Raw genomic sequence first — 15,436 nt, 5'->3', positions numbered from 1 at the left:
TGTTTATTGCATGAATTTTTAATTCCTTATTATTAATTCATGTCTTTCAAATGCATAGATAAAATGGCTAAAATAGTGAGCGTTGATTTCGAAGTCCTTGACGCTGCTGGCAAGAATTATTTGAGTTGGCAAGTGGACCTAAAGTTCCACTTACGTGCCCAGGGCTTATTAGCCACAATTTCAACTCCTGCTCCACCGGCTCCGGCCACTGTTACGGGTAATGCTGTAAATAATGCTGAGGTTGCTACTACAGTGATTGTCTCTGATATAGATAAGGCGAAAGCCATTATCTACATCAGGAGACATATTGATCGGACCCTGAAGGCCGAATACCTGACTGTAGAGGACCCAAAGGAATTGTGGACTGCACTTGAGGACCGATACAAACATCAGAAAGATGTGATCCTCCCACGTGCACGTTATGAGTGGGAAAACCTCCGACTTCAGGACTTTAAGTCCGTAGCTGAGTACAACTCAGCACTTCATAATATCACCTAACGCCTGAAGTTGTGTGGTGAAGAAGTTTCGGAGGAACGCATGTTGGAGAAGACTTACACATCCTTCCACGAGAAGGATGCAATCCTCATGCAACAGTACCGCGAACGAAAGTTCAAAAAGTATTCTGAATTGCACTCCACCCTTCTGATGGCGGAGCAAAACAGAGAATTGCTTTTGGCCACTCATAACCTACGCCCTGCAGGCTCAGCTCCTCTACCCGAAGCTCACATGTTTACTTCCCAGAAGCAGAAGAAAAAGCATAAGGGTAAATTCAACAAGGGGAAAGCCCCTAAGTGGCAGGCCAGATGTCCACCCCAGAAAAACAACCCTCCCCAGAGCAGCAATAGTGAGGGAAAGAAGAAGTGGAAGAAGAAGACCACTGAGCTGTCGTCCATTCCCAAGAACACTTGGGAGGACAAATGCCACAGATGTGGCATGACTGGACATTGGTCCAGAAACTGTCGCACTCCGCGACACCTCCAAGATCTGTATCTAGCGAGCCAGAAGTCTCCTGTTGAAACAAATCTGGTGGAAAAGCAGCCGTCTACTCAGTTCACTGCTGATGACTTCGAAATGGATGATCTTCTCGACTAGATCCATGTTATCTTTATATGCATTTAAATTCTCATAGTACTTTCATCTTTAGTTCTTTACTTTCCATGTAATGCACTTTACTTTTCAATAAAGATAGTTATTTTCTTTAGATTAAAATATTGCATTCATGTTATAGATGAAGTGTGAGTGCCTTGTGGACAGTGCCTCGACGCACACAATCCTTCGCGAAAGAAGCTATTTCAAAAGCTTATATGATTATGACGATCCCGTAATTACGATTTCGGGACTATCTAACATAATAGAAGGATTTGGTGAAGCAATGATATTGCTCCCAAATAAAACGAGACTAATAATAAAAGATGCATTATTCTCTCCGAAATCTAATAGAAACCTCATAAGTTTCAAGGATATTCGTTTAAACGGATATCACTTAGAAACCAATGATATAAATGAGGATGAGTATTTGTATGTAACTCGTCAAAAAGATGGTTCAAAAACTATCTTAGAACGATTCAAGGGACTCCCGTCGGGTCTCTATCATACATATATTCAACCAGTAGAAGCTAACATGATTGTGCACCAGAAGTGCCATTCTTCGACGAAATTTAAACTTTGGCATAACAGACTGGGTCACCCAGGATCAGCAATGATGCACCGCATCATGAGCCAATCAAGTGGACACAACCTGAAGAACCTGAAGATTCTTCAGAAGGGTGATTACTCATGTCTATCTTGTTTCCAAGGTAAACTGATCACGAGACCTTCCCTTCTGAAAGTGGGATTAGAGTCTCCTAGCTTCTTGGAGAGAATACATGGCGATATTTGTGGGCCTATTCACCCCGCAAGTGGACCATTTAGGTACTTTATGGTACTTATAGATGCATCAACCAAGTGGTCTTACGTGTGCCTTTTGTCCACCCGCAACTTAGCTTTTTCAAAGCTATTGGCACAAATTATTAAGTTGCGGGCTCATTTCCCCGATAATCAAATCAAGAAATTACGTCTTGATAATGCGGGAGAATTCACTTCACAAGTCTTTCAAGACTATTGCCTAGCAACTGGCATCGAAGTTGAACATCCTGTAGCACATGTTCACACCCAGAACGGGTTAGCAGAATCTCTAATTAAGAGATTGCAATGGATTGCTCGTCCATTGTTGATGCAATCACAGTTGCCTGTTGAGGCTTGGGGTCATGCCATATTGCATGCCGCTTCGCTTATCAGAATACGACCCTCTGGTGGCCATATTTTGTCACCAATGCAGCTTGCTTATGGTGCACCTCCGAATATCTCACATTTGAGAGTGTTTGGTTGTGCAGTTTACGTCCCAATTGCTCCTCCACAAAGGACCAAAATGGGTCCACAGCGTCGTTTGGGTATCTATATAGGGTTTGATTCGCCCTCTATAATAAGATACCTTGAACCCCAGACGGGTGACGCATTTAAGGCACGTCTTGATGATTGTGAATTTGTTGAGGATTCATTTCCTAAACTTGGAACACAGTCCAGGAAGCCTGACGCTTATAAGACCATTTCTTGGAACACCAAGACTTTGTCTCATTATGATTCGCGTACTAGTCAATGTGAAGATGAGATCCTGAAGATTCTTCATCTTCAGAATACAGTACATTTACTTCCGGATAAATTCACTGATAACCAGAAGATTGTCAGATCACACGTCCCTACTGTCAACACGCCAGCTAGGATTGACATCCCCAAAGATGGATGTAATCCGCCGGCAGCAGAAACGGCTGTATCTCAATTGAAAAGAGGACGTCCACCAGGTTCGAAGGACAAAGTCCCTCGTAAAAGAAAAAATCCTGGAGAAATAAAGATGAACCCAACACAGGATACTGAGCTCAGACCAGCTTCCTCTCCCCTCCTAGATTCCCCTGAAGAGGAACAAATAGAAGAAACATCATTAAATTTTGTACGTACTGAGGAGGTACTGAACAGAAAAAACACAGTCGTCGACGACGACTTTGCATTCGATATTGCCGTTCACGTCACTGAATACGACGATGACATCGAACCACGGTCTCTAGCGTAATGTAAACGTAGAGACGATTGGCCAAAGTGGAACGAGGCAATAGGAGTAGAGCTGGACTCACTCTTAAAACGCGAAGTCTTTGGACATGTAGTCCAAACACCTGAAGGTGTAAAACCTGTGGATATAAGTGGGTCTTCATCAAAAAAAGAAATGAACACAACGAGGTTGTGCGCTACAAAGCACGGCTTGTAGCACAAGGTTTTTCCCAAAGACCGGGAATAGACTATGAAAAAACATATTCTCCGGTTATGGATGGGAATACCTTCCGATTCCTAATAAGCCTCTCATCTCTGGAAGGCCTAGAAATGCAGCTCATGGACGTTGTGACTGCATATCTATATGGCAATATAGATAAAGATATCTATATGAAACTCCCTGAAGGATATAAAATTCCACCAGAGATAGCAGATAGACCTCGGGACGTCTATTCTGTTAGGCTTCAAAGATCATTATATGGTCTTAAGCAATCGGGGAAAATGTGGTATAACAGACTAAGTGAGTTCCTTGCTACGCAAGGATTCACAAATGATAAAGTCTGCCCGTGTATCTTTATAAAAAGATCGGGAACAGGATTCATTATAGTCGCCGTCTATGTCGACGACTTAAATCTCATTGGATCTCCTGCAGAGATCGCTGGGATATCTGAAAGCCTTAAGAATACTTTTGAAATGAAAGACCTAGGCAAAACAAAGTATTGTCTTGGCTTACAGATCGAACACCTTAAGGGTGGTATCCTGTTACACCAATCCACATATACACGGAAATTACTTAAAAATTTCCGAATGGATAAATGTCATCCTCTTAGTACACCAATGGTTGTTCGATCATTGGATGTAAAGAACGACCCCTTCCGTCCGCTGGAAGAGGGGGAGGAAATGCTAGGTCCTGAAGTACCTTACCTCAGTGCCATTGGAGCACTATTATATCTGGCTAACTGTACGCGTCCCGATATAGCGTTTTCAGTTAACCTACTAGCCAGATACAGTGCAGCGCCCACAAAGCGCCACTGGAATGGAGTTAAGCATCTTCTGCGCTACCTCCAAGGGTCTATAGACCTGGGATTATATTTCCCGAAGGGTGGGTCTCCCACCTTAATTGGTTATTCAGATGCAGGTTACAGGTCTGATCCCCACACCGAGAAATCACAAACCGGATTTGTGTTTACATTCGGTGGTACGGCCATCTCCTGGAGGTCTGTCAAGCAAACCACTGTAGCAATCTCATCCAACCATTCCGAACTCCTCGCGATCCATGAAACCAGCAAAGAATGTGTTTGGCTTCGTTCTGTCATTCAGCACATCTTAGTGTCTACCGGCCTGAAGACTGGTGACCTTGAGCCAACTACTATATTTGAAGACAATGCAGCCTGCGTTGCTCAACTTCAGTCTGGCTTCATCAAGGGTGACAAGACGAATCACATATCTCCCAAGTTTTTCTGGACGCACGATCTTCAAGAGGAGGAGCAAGTTAAAGTACAGCAGATCCAATCATGTAATAATTTAGCTGACTTGTTCACTAAGGCTCTGCCTAGATGTACTTTTGTAAAACTTGTAAAAGGAATAGGGATGAGACATCTGAAAGACCTACAAGCCTGAAGCTTGTATGGTTCAGGGGGAGTAACCTATGGGTTGTACTCTTTTTCCATAGGCTGATGGTTTTTTCCCACTGGGTTTTCCACAGCTAAGGTTTTAACGAGGCAAACAAGTTTACTCTGGATCCAGAAGTATCCACCTCATTAGCTTTACAAACCCTGAAGTGTTCATAAGCTAAATCCAAGGTAATTGATGGATAAGGGGGAGTATTATGAGATGAGGGAGGCCTTTGGCCTCCCCCCTCATTATCCCTCCATTCATACCCCATTATGGTGGTGTAACACCTCACTAAGTGGGGGTGGCTCTTGGGTACTCAACCTATTCACATTGACTAGTATAAATATATATCATAGGCATTTGGCCTATGGATGAGTTTCAAACAAATTTCTATATTTTTGCTAATCATTTCAAAACAAAATTTATTTGGAGGCTTATTTTGCATTTTAATACCCGAAGTGGCACCCTTTTTGTATTTAAACTTCTAGTTTTTTCGAATTAACATTAATTTAACACTATGATAATTGATACTTAAAACAGTAATTTTATCCTGTTACTTTCCCCAAACTCAAAAACTGATTCTATTTAGAAAATTTGTTTTGCATTTACTTCTCTTCAGATTAATGGGGAATACAAGCTTCAAAATTTCTATCTTAGAGGGTTTTCAATTTCACTCTCTTGTCGTTTTTAAATATTAATGATTAATGATTTTAAATTTGACTAAGATGATAAGATCATTTTATTATTATTATTATTATTTTACAGGAACTTTTAAATTTGATTAAGATCATATTATTATTATTGTTTAAATTTGACTAAGATCATATTATTGATAAGAAAAATTGTTTCACGTCTACTTTCCTTCGGATTAATAAAGGGGAACAGAAGCTTCAATTTCTTTTCAATTTCACTCTCCTGTCCTTTTATATTATTAATGATTTTAAATTTAACTAAGATCAAATTATTATTATTACTATTATTATCATTTGAATTTTAATGAATAAATTTTACTTTTCCGATTAAATATATTGATATAATCATTTGGAGACCAATTTTGCTAGAATTCAATTTTTGTATTTAATTAGAAAAGGTAACGTACTTGAAAATGACCAAATTTGACTAAAGTCAATTTAAAAAAAAAGGAGTTTTCAACTCCGAACATATATATAGAAGTAAAGGAAACAACTTCAAAATCCAACCAGGAGTTGATCAGCTAGAAATTATTCGATTTTAATGATTGAAAAGTTTTGAGATGTATTTGCTATCGAACAATAGCACCCTTTTGTACGTAAAGAAACATTATGATATAGAATTAAAAATGATGGTTAATATGTGAAAAATTGCCCAGTGGCCTTGATAATGATCTTATGCTTCAGATTAGAATTTCTGTGAGATATTTTACATCAATGGTACATCATCGACAAATCAATGCTCCCCACATAAACTAGTCGCCAAATCTCTTTATATTACACGATAGAAGGATAGATAGTCTTTGATGCACATTAATCCAACAAATAAGAGCCATTACATATTTTTCAATAGGTAAATAGCCTTCATTAATTCACAACATTTAAGTGCACAACATCATGTACCCTAAAAGAACCACATATCCAGATGGTCTCTAGCAAGAAAATGTCATCAATCACAATCAATCAATAGATAAAAAATAAGAATAAAGGATTCAGATCTTCAAAGGAGAAATTTTTGAAATCAACCATTTTGAGAATTTAATCAGCAAAAACGACATTCTCCCTTAAAAATAAGCAAAATCGATCGTTTTTAGCTCTCGCGAGCAAAAAACGGTCGATTTTGTTGAAGGGTTTTTTTTAATTACACAGGACTACGTGTAATTAGGGTCTGCTAATCCATCATTAGTCATGCCAAGGAAATGAAAAATGGACGGGACTACTAGTCCCGTATAATTTGACCGCTTAATTAAGGCTTTAAATTACACGGGACTAGCAGTCCCATGTATCGCAAAAATTACATTTCAACAAAATCGACCGTTCTCTCACGATGAGCGGTCGATTTTGCTAATTGCTTTCTAATTGGGTCGTTTTTGCTGATTAAATTCTCAAAATGATTGATTTCAAAAATTTGTCCGATCTTCAAAATATAACAACCCAGAACAGCCCGTGAAAAGGATGACGCGAAATGTCTACAATTTAGTTTCAAACAACAAATTTTCGAAATATCAAAGCCGAAGTTGAAGGCCTTGAAAGAGTAATACAAAACTAAACTAAAAGGGGGGGGGGGGGGGGGCGGGGAGAATAATATAGTGGCACGCTTCGTAACAGAAGCAATGATCCTTGAGATACGGTACAAAGTACTACGACAGGGAATAAACTACCTGTTACAAAACTTCCAGTGACGTGTTTTTGAAAAAAATGTCCTCCTCTGTGGTAATCGTTTTCCCCTTTTCTGAAATAAAAGAGGACCGAAGCACCGAGCATAATGACACAGGTACTCACTTTGCGTGCTCCTTGCATAAATCCCGTTAAAAGGCAGCAAATTTCCATGACCGAGATCCTCCCAAGAATCACATGGAAGTAAATATCCACTTATATCTCCTTTAAATTCAGGACGATGAAGGGCTTGAATCACGTATATGAACAGCAGTCAGCTCCTTTGATTGGCGTCAACTATGGCCAGTTTTCTTGGTACATTTTTTTAACAGCGCCTGCAGTTTGTGCCATCTGTGCCAAATTAGCAACAGTCAGTTCCTGATGCGTAAACTGATGAATCAGAGATCAATATCTAAACACGAAATAGATAAATACTACAAAACTCAGGGTGCTCACGCGCCTAACTCTGTATGGTCATTGCATTGGCCTAGCCAATGCAAACCGGGATTCTGGATTTACCGACATTAGCAATTCAATGAGAACAACTTCACTTGGATGAGGAATTTTAAGGCTTGGCTCCAAAATACCTGCTCCAAAGAAATTTAAAATGAGTACAGGAGTAAGGGATAAGGAAAAGGAAATTGTTGTAAGGTTTTATCGGCTTACCAGGAGAAAGCTTCCGACCTCCATATAGAAGCTTGGACAGAGGATTAGATGCCCAATGGTTAACCGCCACCCGGCTCGTCGGCTGAAACCCAATTACCTTACCATCTCCTGACATGACAACCTGAAAAAACATGAGAAGAAATCACAAGCAATATATAAGAATTAGAGAACTTGCATAAATACGCTTAATCTCCACCAATATCGAAAGAGACCAAATGCCCTAATACTAGGTAATCTTTTCTCTGTGGATCCGGAAACAAGGGCACAAAGTAGCATTATATGAAAATAATGCATCCTCTAACTACTGTATAAAGGATTTAATTGCAAGTCCTGAAGAGGAACCAAAAATTCTCAGTTCAATCAAAGCCAATTTATCGAACAATATTAACACCACTTTTCACATATGTTGCTTCTCTTCATTAACTAAATGCATGTGAAAAAATGAGATGTGCGTGAAATAAATAAAAGAAAATGGAGAGAAACCGAAATACGAGTCACAAAACATGTATGCTCACATTACTGCCTAAAATCCATAAGAGGATCCTTTCTAATGTCAACTGTACATAAGAAAAAAAGAACTATCGCATTCTTTACAATCAGATAACCAATTAATTTTCAAATCAAATAATGTATATTGGAAACGGACATCCATCAATAAAACGTTCCATATCAAAATATGAATAGGCAGCCCAGAACACCAAAATCTATCATTTCATGCAAAATACTTGAAATTGAAGCATTTGAATTTTCTACTTCATCTGAAAAATGAGGTAAAACTAGGGACCGTATAATTGTGTGCAGTGACTAGCAATGTCCTGTGCAACAAAAAGACCTGACATACCTGATAACTAGCAACTTCCTGTGCTGTTGTCGGCATAGCCAAATTGTCTGCTTCTGGAGCACCAGAGACATTTGTTGTCAATTCTGTATGACTCTGTGAATCTACATTGGAACAATTTGTGAATAATTCCCCTGCACTAGAAGAATTCAGAAGGATGTCACGTTCCTTCAAATAGCTAGGAAGCTTTCCGATCCAGGCACCAATAATTTTGTCAAACATTATATCTCCTGACCAACAAAGTTCATCTTTGATCTTCTCGATAACTGACTTGCACAAAGCTTCCACCTATTCAATAGAGAATCAAATCAGATTAACCACATGAATAAAGCGATGCTAAAAGAAATAATGCATGGTCAGAAGAAACAACATTTTTCCAGGACTCAATCGGAAGCAGGTGTCAATGAAAGACATTTGTATGATACCAGAAACAAGGGGGAAGAAGGTTACTTTAGTACAAGTTCATACAGGTGGTCATTTCTCAACCCTGTGCATGAAAATTCAGAGTTAGTAATTCACTGATTTTTATTACATGCTCCATCTTCAGTGACATCTACCAGTTCAAATGGACCAAAATTCACCCTAAGATTGTTAAATTTCACACTAAATAAATTAGGAGAAATTAGGTTTAGATCCCCCATTTGACTCCCATTTTGGAGAAAAACATTTGATCAAATAAGTTCCAGAATACATCCCCAATACACATTTCTGACCCAGAACGAAGCTGAGGAAAAAGAGGACCAGCCAGCCAGCTTTATCTCTCTAAATTCATTTTCCCTATCTTAAATAATTAAAGCGCTTATTGATGTAGTCCTCTCATTTTTTAGTTTGGTTTAAGCACTTTAACATTTGGTTCAAAAGGTACAAGCAACTAGTTCAAAATTTTCCAGATCTCAGAGGTGTGGCTAAAAGTGCCTCTAGTCAAATCGTTTCCTACAAATTCAGAGTTAAACAAGGGGCTTCAACCAAACTTCTCCTAAAATTTAAAGTCATCAAAGGAAGACGATCAGTTCCACAAATTCCAAAAAATAATTCAGTGACTAGAGACTAGACTAGTTGGCTAAAGAGGACATGTTAGATGGCAATATATGCTAGTAAATAAAGGCAATGATAAATGGTGGCCAATAGGTGCAATTTCTCGGGTGAACTCACCTACGATCTCAAATGTATTCTTCCTGATAGTGGCGAGAAAAGTTATGATTATTGTAATGCAATGGCTCACTTGTGGGGAATGACCTAAACATAGGGAAGATTATTGTGCAAGGAACAAAATTAATTTGATATTAAACATTCATCTAACTCCACCTACTTCAATATTAAAGATTTGCATTATCTGATACAAAATTTGGAACTTCTAAATTAGAGTAGAAGGCACTAACAAATTTGTGATGATCTTTTTCAAACATACCTCGACAGCTTCAAGAGACTTGAGACAGGACATATAAGTTTCAGATACTTGAGGAACACTGCTTCCAACTGAAACTTTTCTAGCCTTGAGGAGGGTTGGCCAATATATTTGAGCAAGAAAACTAACAAAAATGAGAATGCATCCGCCAGCCATTGAAACAAATAGCAGTTTCCATAAAGAGTTCTGCAGCCAGCAGGAGTAAGTAGATGAGAACAAGGCCTAAATAATATGAAGAAAAAAATAAAATAAAATTAGCCCTGCATTGTTGACAGATTTGTTTGAAAATAGAGGAAACAACAAGGACAATAATAAGAATCTACAAACCTTCTTTTTAGAGATGATAGGAGATTGTGTAGTCAAACCACATGATAGCTCTTTGTCTGGAAGAGTGTATTGATCTTCATAATGCATGTCAAGGATGCTTACCAACTCAACCTGAGTTGCACTAAGAGTCTTAGGAATGATAGTGTTCAAATAGTGGAACATAAAAAATTTATTCATTTTAAATTCTAAACTAAATCCAATACAATAAAAAAGAAAGCCCATGTTTTTAGCTTATTATATTATCATCTATTCCATTATCTTGCAAGTCTGCAACTGAAAGGTACAGTACCTATTTTCTGTTAGTACTTCATCTTTTTTTTAAATAACATTCCTGACATTCATTTACCAAGCAGAAAGTAATATGTGTCCCCATTTTATAATAACTAACTAGTGCAACTACATTACGAAATAACCGTCAAAATCAGCATTGCAGTACTTTCTAATGCAGAGTTTGTTTCTACTCCTTAGATCTGCAGGACGGAGAGCTCAATTTCAGGAGATGTGATTATACTGCTCTATGCCGATGAAAGATTAGGTGGTTTCTACTGCTCTTGGATGGAATGAATAACCCTTCAGGTGGTGATCTCTGTGGATATCCATTATATAGTTTTTTAATAGCTTGAGTGTTGATTATCACTCATCAGGCAGCCTGTTAACATCTCTATGTAATTAACTTTCTAATTACTAGAGCAACAAAAAATACCTGCAACGGACGATGACTGCAATAACCAAAAAATCTTGTGATTTAAGAATATTAAACATGCTATAAATCGAAATTATCTTTTGTAGTCAGTACCTCCACCTAAAAACTGACATCTCGTTCTGCCAATTTTCTACACAACCCAATTTTTTTATTTACTTTCTGTAATGGATAGTCTTATAACTGTTTTGGTGACCTGCAGTCATAGAAATGGCTAAACATCAGTTCAACCTACACATCAAGGTGAAAATTAGACTAGACAAGCATAGCAATTCAATTGCTATTGTAAGTAACCAGAATAACCATGAGGTCTCTAAACTCGATACTTCAATTACATAGAAAGTTACCTCGACTGACAAATTCCACAATATACGAACAGTGATCCATAGACAATGAGAGACATAAAGTGCATATAGAGAGGACACTCAACTTCATTGCTACAGAAAAGGTGTTGTAATTGCTCTTAAAGTCAAATTTCAACCATGATTCTCAAGATATGAGACTTACCAAATCTAATCTGAATGTATTATGATCTCTTCTTCCTCATGGATCTGATAGTTTAAAAAGGACGAATTGAACTCAAGAACATTATAGATATGGATTATGCAAGTTCTAAAGGGTGCTCATCAAAGTAAGCACTCAATCAATCTTAGTGGCTACCATTGTCTGCGACACAAAGAGGCTCACAAAATATGTAGTTCAAATTTTATAAAAATTACAAAGATAACAAAAATTACATGTTTGGCATTTCGGTTTCCTATGTAGCTTGAAGTTGAATGCAAAGATGAACAAGTACATAATGTGGGCATGTTAGAATTAAATGTTAGAATTAAGTGCAAAGGTCTAAGCAGAAGATAATAAGTCCCAGGAAAGAATAGATATACCATTTGGAAGTGCGTTAAAAGAACTTCCCACCTATTATTAGACAATTCTTGCCATCCTTCAAGCTTTGCATCCTTAAATACACTGGCATCAATTTGCAGACTATAGGCGGGAACAAATTCATTCACCCATTCACTGAAACCAGGACCTCCAAATTTATTCAACTGTGAAAATTTTAGTGGCTCCCACAATCTGTGATTTAATATTTTCTGCCTATATGCAGATTTTTCCTTAACCAAGTCGAACTTTTCTGTCTGCTTCCTCGCAATTTTCGTTATCTCACCTTCAGAAAGTCTATGTACACAAATGGAAGAATCAACTGAGGGCTTCTGTGACCAACCAAATACACTACCTGAAGGTAAACCACCCATATTTTTGAGGTAAAATCTTTTTGTACTCTCAAGAGTACAAGAACAAAGCGCTTCGGCAAGTTCAGATAGAAACCTTTTATCCGATGAACTGACAGTAAAATCTGGTAGGACCTGCTAAATCAGAAGTATATTAGTATATGAAATTAATAGTGAAAGATCAAATAAAGGCAAAATAAGTTATATTATGACCTCTCTAGGATTGGCAAGATGCTCCATATCCCTCTCAGTTCCCGGGCTGAAAAATGAGAGTTTATAACTCCAGAGAGTTTGCAAGACAACCTGTCTAAATGTCATGGCAAGGATATTTTTCGAAGGACTGCCACTGCTTGATAGGATGTTGGCAGTTAGACTGCTTCTCAGCCGTTTTGCCTTTTCTTTCACTTTTCTAGAAGGTAAAAACTGTTAAAAACAGCAATTTTATGTTATATGATCCGGATTGCAACTTAGGTGATAAACAATAAAGAGGCAGTAAACCTTTGTAGAACTTTTTAAATTTCTTTCAACTAGAATTATTGCAAGCAAAATTGAGGGGAACAAGTATGCAGAAGATTTGCATAAGAATTACACAAAGAAATCAAAGCTAATTAACTTCTCAAATGTGTACTCATCAGGGATAGTATTTGTAGATTCTCAGTTTAAGGGATAATTGCCAGGCTGGCATGCCTTTTAACATGAAAGAAAACAAGCAACTTTTGAACAAAAAAATTGATCAAGAAGCTTACTATATGTGCATTTGCAACATGGATGATAGACCTAATAGAACAAAACAATTTTACTTAAGAATATTATCATGCCATTCACAACAATTTGGAAAAGTACATTGAACTTTAAGTAATTAAAAGAGGATCCAGCCTAGTTGGGATGCATTTGTCAAGATAGACTTAGATGTTCATTTTAGAAAAAACAATGATAAAATTGTGGACTTCTCTTTTGAAGCCTGTAATACATCAATTACCAATAGAGCTTCTCTGAAGTAGCTCAGACTATTTTAATTGCATGAGATGTGTTTGTCAAGATAGACTTAGATAATCATTTCAGAAAAAATAATGATAAAATTGTGAATTCTCTTTTGAAAACTGTAATACATCAATTAGCAATAGAGCTTCTCTGAAGTAGCTCAGAGCATCTGAATTGCATTAAAGGAAACTAGCACAAATCAACTAAAAGCATCTGGTTTCCTACATTTTAGAACAACCAAAACAGACTTGCAAGCAATCAAATTAATCAGTCTAGTCAAGACTAACACTTGTAAGGCACCTGTAACTGATAGAAAGACAAGCTATTTCATGAAATAGTAGTGATCAAATGATAGCCTTTTTCAGCTGAACCAAGCAGATCAAGATATCAACTTTTAACAAAAAGTTAGCAAAAGCCTAGTACATTGGCATTGCATTACTAAAGTCAAATTTAACAGACAACAGTTTAGTGCAGAAATGCATAGAAATTGAACAAACTAAGTGTTCCGCTGTTGAGCCATGATGGGCTGACCACAACCCAGAGACTGACCCACTTCCATTGTGACATTGTACTTGCCAAGCTGCAGACTACGACTTTCTTGTAGGCTGCGGCAGCTTTAAGGATCTGATTGAAGTTGACAGGGCCAACAGCGGTTAAGGATGCAACATCAACCTTGCAGGATGGACGGTGAGATTGTGGAAGTTGGATCACCATTAGTTCAAGTAACGAATGCGACAAAATTGTCACAGGATTCAAGCTCGCTGACACGGATGATTTTGATTAGAAGATGAAAGCAGTGAGGGCAAGAAAGAGTTTGAAGAGAAGGCTTTTAGCAAGGTAGTAACTGAGAGGAGAAGGTAAAAGAAGAGGAGACATGACGGACATCAGATAAAACTTTTGGTTTCTTGCAGAGTAAAAGGAGTTTACATTCTGAATGGGTGATTAAAAAGATAAATAACATGATGACACTTTTTCAGGGGGTTAGACTTTTTCAGTTCCAGGAATCAATTGGTCCTCAAGCTGGAATTAAGTTATGGATGCCAGAGCGTTATCAGGATTTTAGGCAGTCAAATCATTTCCAAAGATTTTTTTTTTCTTTTATTCTCCTGTATTTTGTTACCTGGGTACCTCAAATTGGAAGCCGTATCTGTACCAATAACCGACACGTACCAGTAACCGTAGCGAAACTTCTTGGACACTTCTTGAATATATACATCAAGGGTATACCCAATTATATAATACATGTTTTAATTTAAAACAATCATCATACACTTCTTGGACATATATACTACACATCTATTTCTTATATATTGATCTTATGTAAATGAAAAAAATATTAACATTAATACATATAAATATACATAGCATACACATATCAATTTAGAAAAAAACCCATTTCTAAACCTGTTTTAACCCTTTTCAACACCTAACAGAGCAAAAGTGTTATAAAATTCAAGCAGAAAACTCATGTTGTATTTAACGCAGAAAATAACACAAAAAACACATTTTATCCACATTAGCTTAACTGTTATTTAATACTTGTTAAATTGAATTAAATTGATGATCATATTTGGATGCGTGGCGAAGTCTCCACCATCTAAATCAGTATCACAGTAACCGAAATAAGTTTCTGATTGAATCTCCCAACCACAATTTCATTCACGTGAAAGAACCCTAGTGATCTCCTGACCCCATCTCCAGTGTCTTCCTCATCTCCTCCCCCTCCACCTCCTCTCACTCCTTCAACGAAAAAACCTCTCGGTCTCTTCTTCCTCCCGCGCCTTCAACGAAGACGAGGCCTCTCGCCAATGACAAGGCTATTCTCATCCTCTATCTTCGCTGACGAAAAGGCTCTTCTCTTCCTCTAGCTTCGCTGATGACAAGGCTTTTCTCCATGCCCTCCTTGTCATATATCTCCTCTTGCCGACAAAGAAAATCCTAACCCTGTCTTCACCTCCAACGCCTCTCTAGCTTCTAAATCCTAACTCTTTTCGATGAAGATGAAGCCTTCTAAATCGTTACTCTTGTAACTTTTGTCAGTTCTCCTTCATACTTGAAAATTTTGATGATATTAATTACTAAAGTCATTATGAATAGTTTGTATTTATAAAATATCTAAATAATTAATAAATAAAATAACTTACATCATGCGTTACGTTATTTTTTTGCATTTTTCCCTTAACCCTTAACACGAGGTAGAGCATTACATAATACGTTATTGTTATTTTTAACATTGATATATATATATATATA

The 15,436-nt window shown here is 37.6% G+C and overlaps 2 protein-coding genes across 2 annotated transcripts; one reads left to right on the top strand and one right to left on the bottom strand.

The window, feature by feature from the left end:
- Nucleotides 64–498, top strand: LOC109845973. The gene has a single exon (XM_020415200.1). It carries the CDS (start codon nt 64–66, stop codon nt 496–498), a length of 435 nt encoding a protein of 144 aa, XP_020270789.1.
- LOC109845972 lies at nt 6,944–13,897 on the bottom strand. The gene is made up of 9 exons (XM_020415199.1): nt 13,733–13,897; nt 12,416–12,625; nt 11,858–12,337; nt 10,274–10,384; nt 9,950–10,168; nt 8,545–8,829; nt 7,704–7,824; nt 7,498–7,624; nt 6,944–7,388 (listed from the first exon to the last, which is right to left on the bottom strand). The coding sequence occupies exons 1-8, from the start codon at nt 13,895–13,897 to the stop codon at nt 7,512–7,514; spliced, it is 1,704 nt and encodes a 567-aa protein (XP_020270788.1). The 3' UTR covers nt 6,944–7,388; nt 7,498–7,511.

The sequence above is a fragment of the Asparagus officinalis genome, chromosome 6 (assembly GCF_001876935.1).
Source record: "Asparagus officinalis chromosome 6, Aspof.V1, whole genome shotgun sequence".
In the NCBI taxonomy this organism is placed as follows: domain Eukaryota; kingdom Viridiplantae; phylum Streptophyta; class Magnoliopsida; order Asparagales; family Asparagaceae; genus Asparagus; species Asparagus officinalis.
This window is presented reverse-complemented; position numbering and strand designations above follow the sequence as displayed.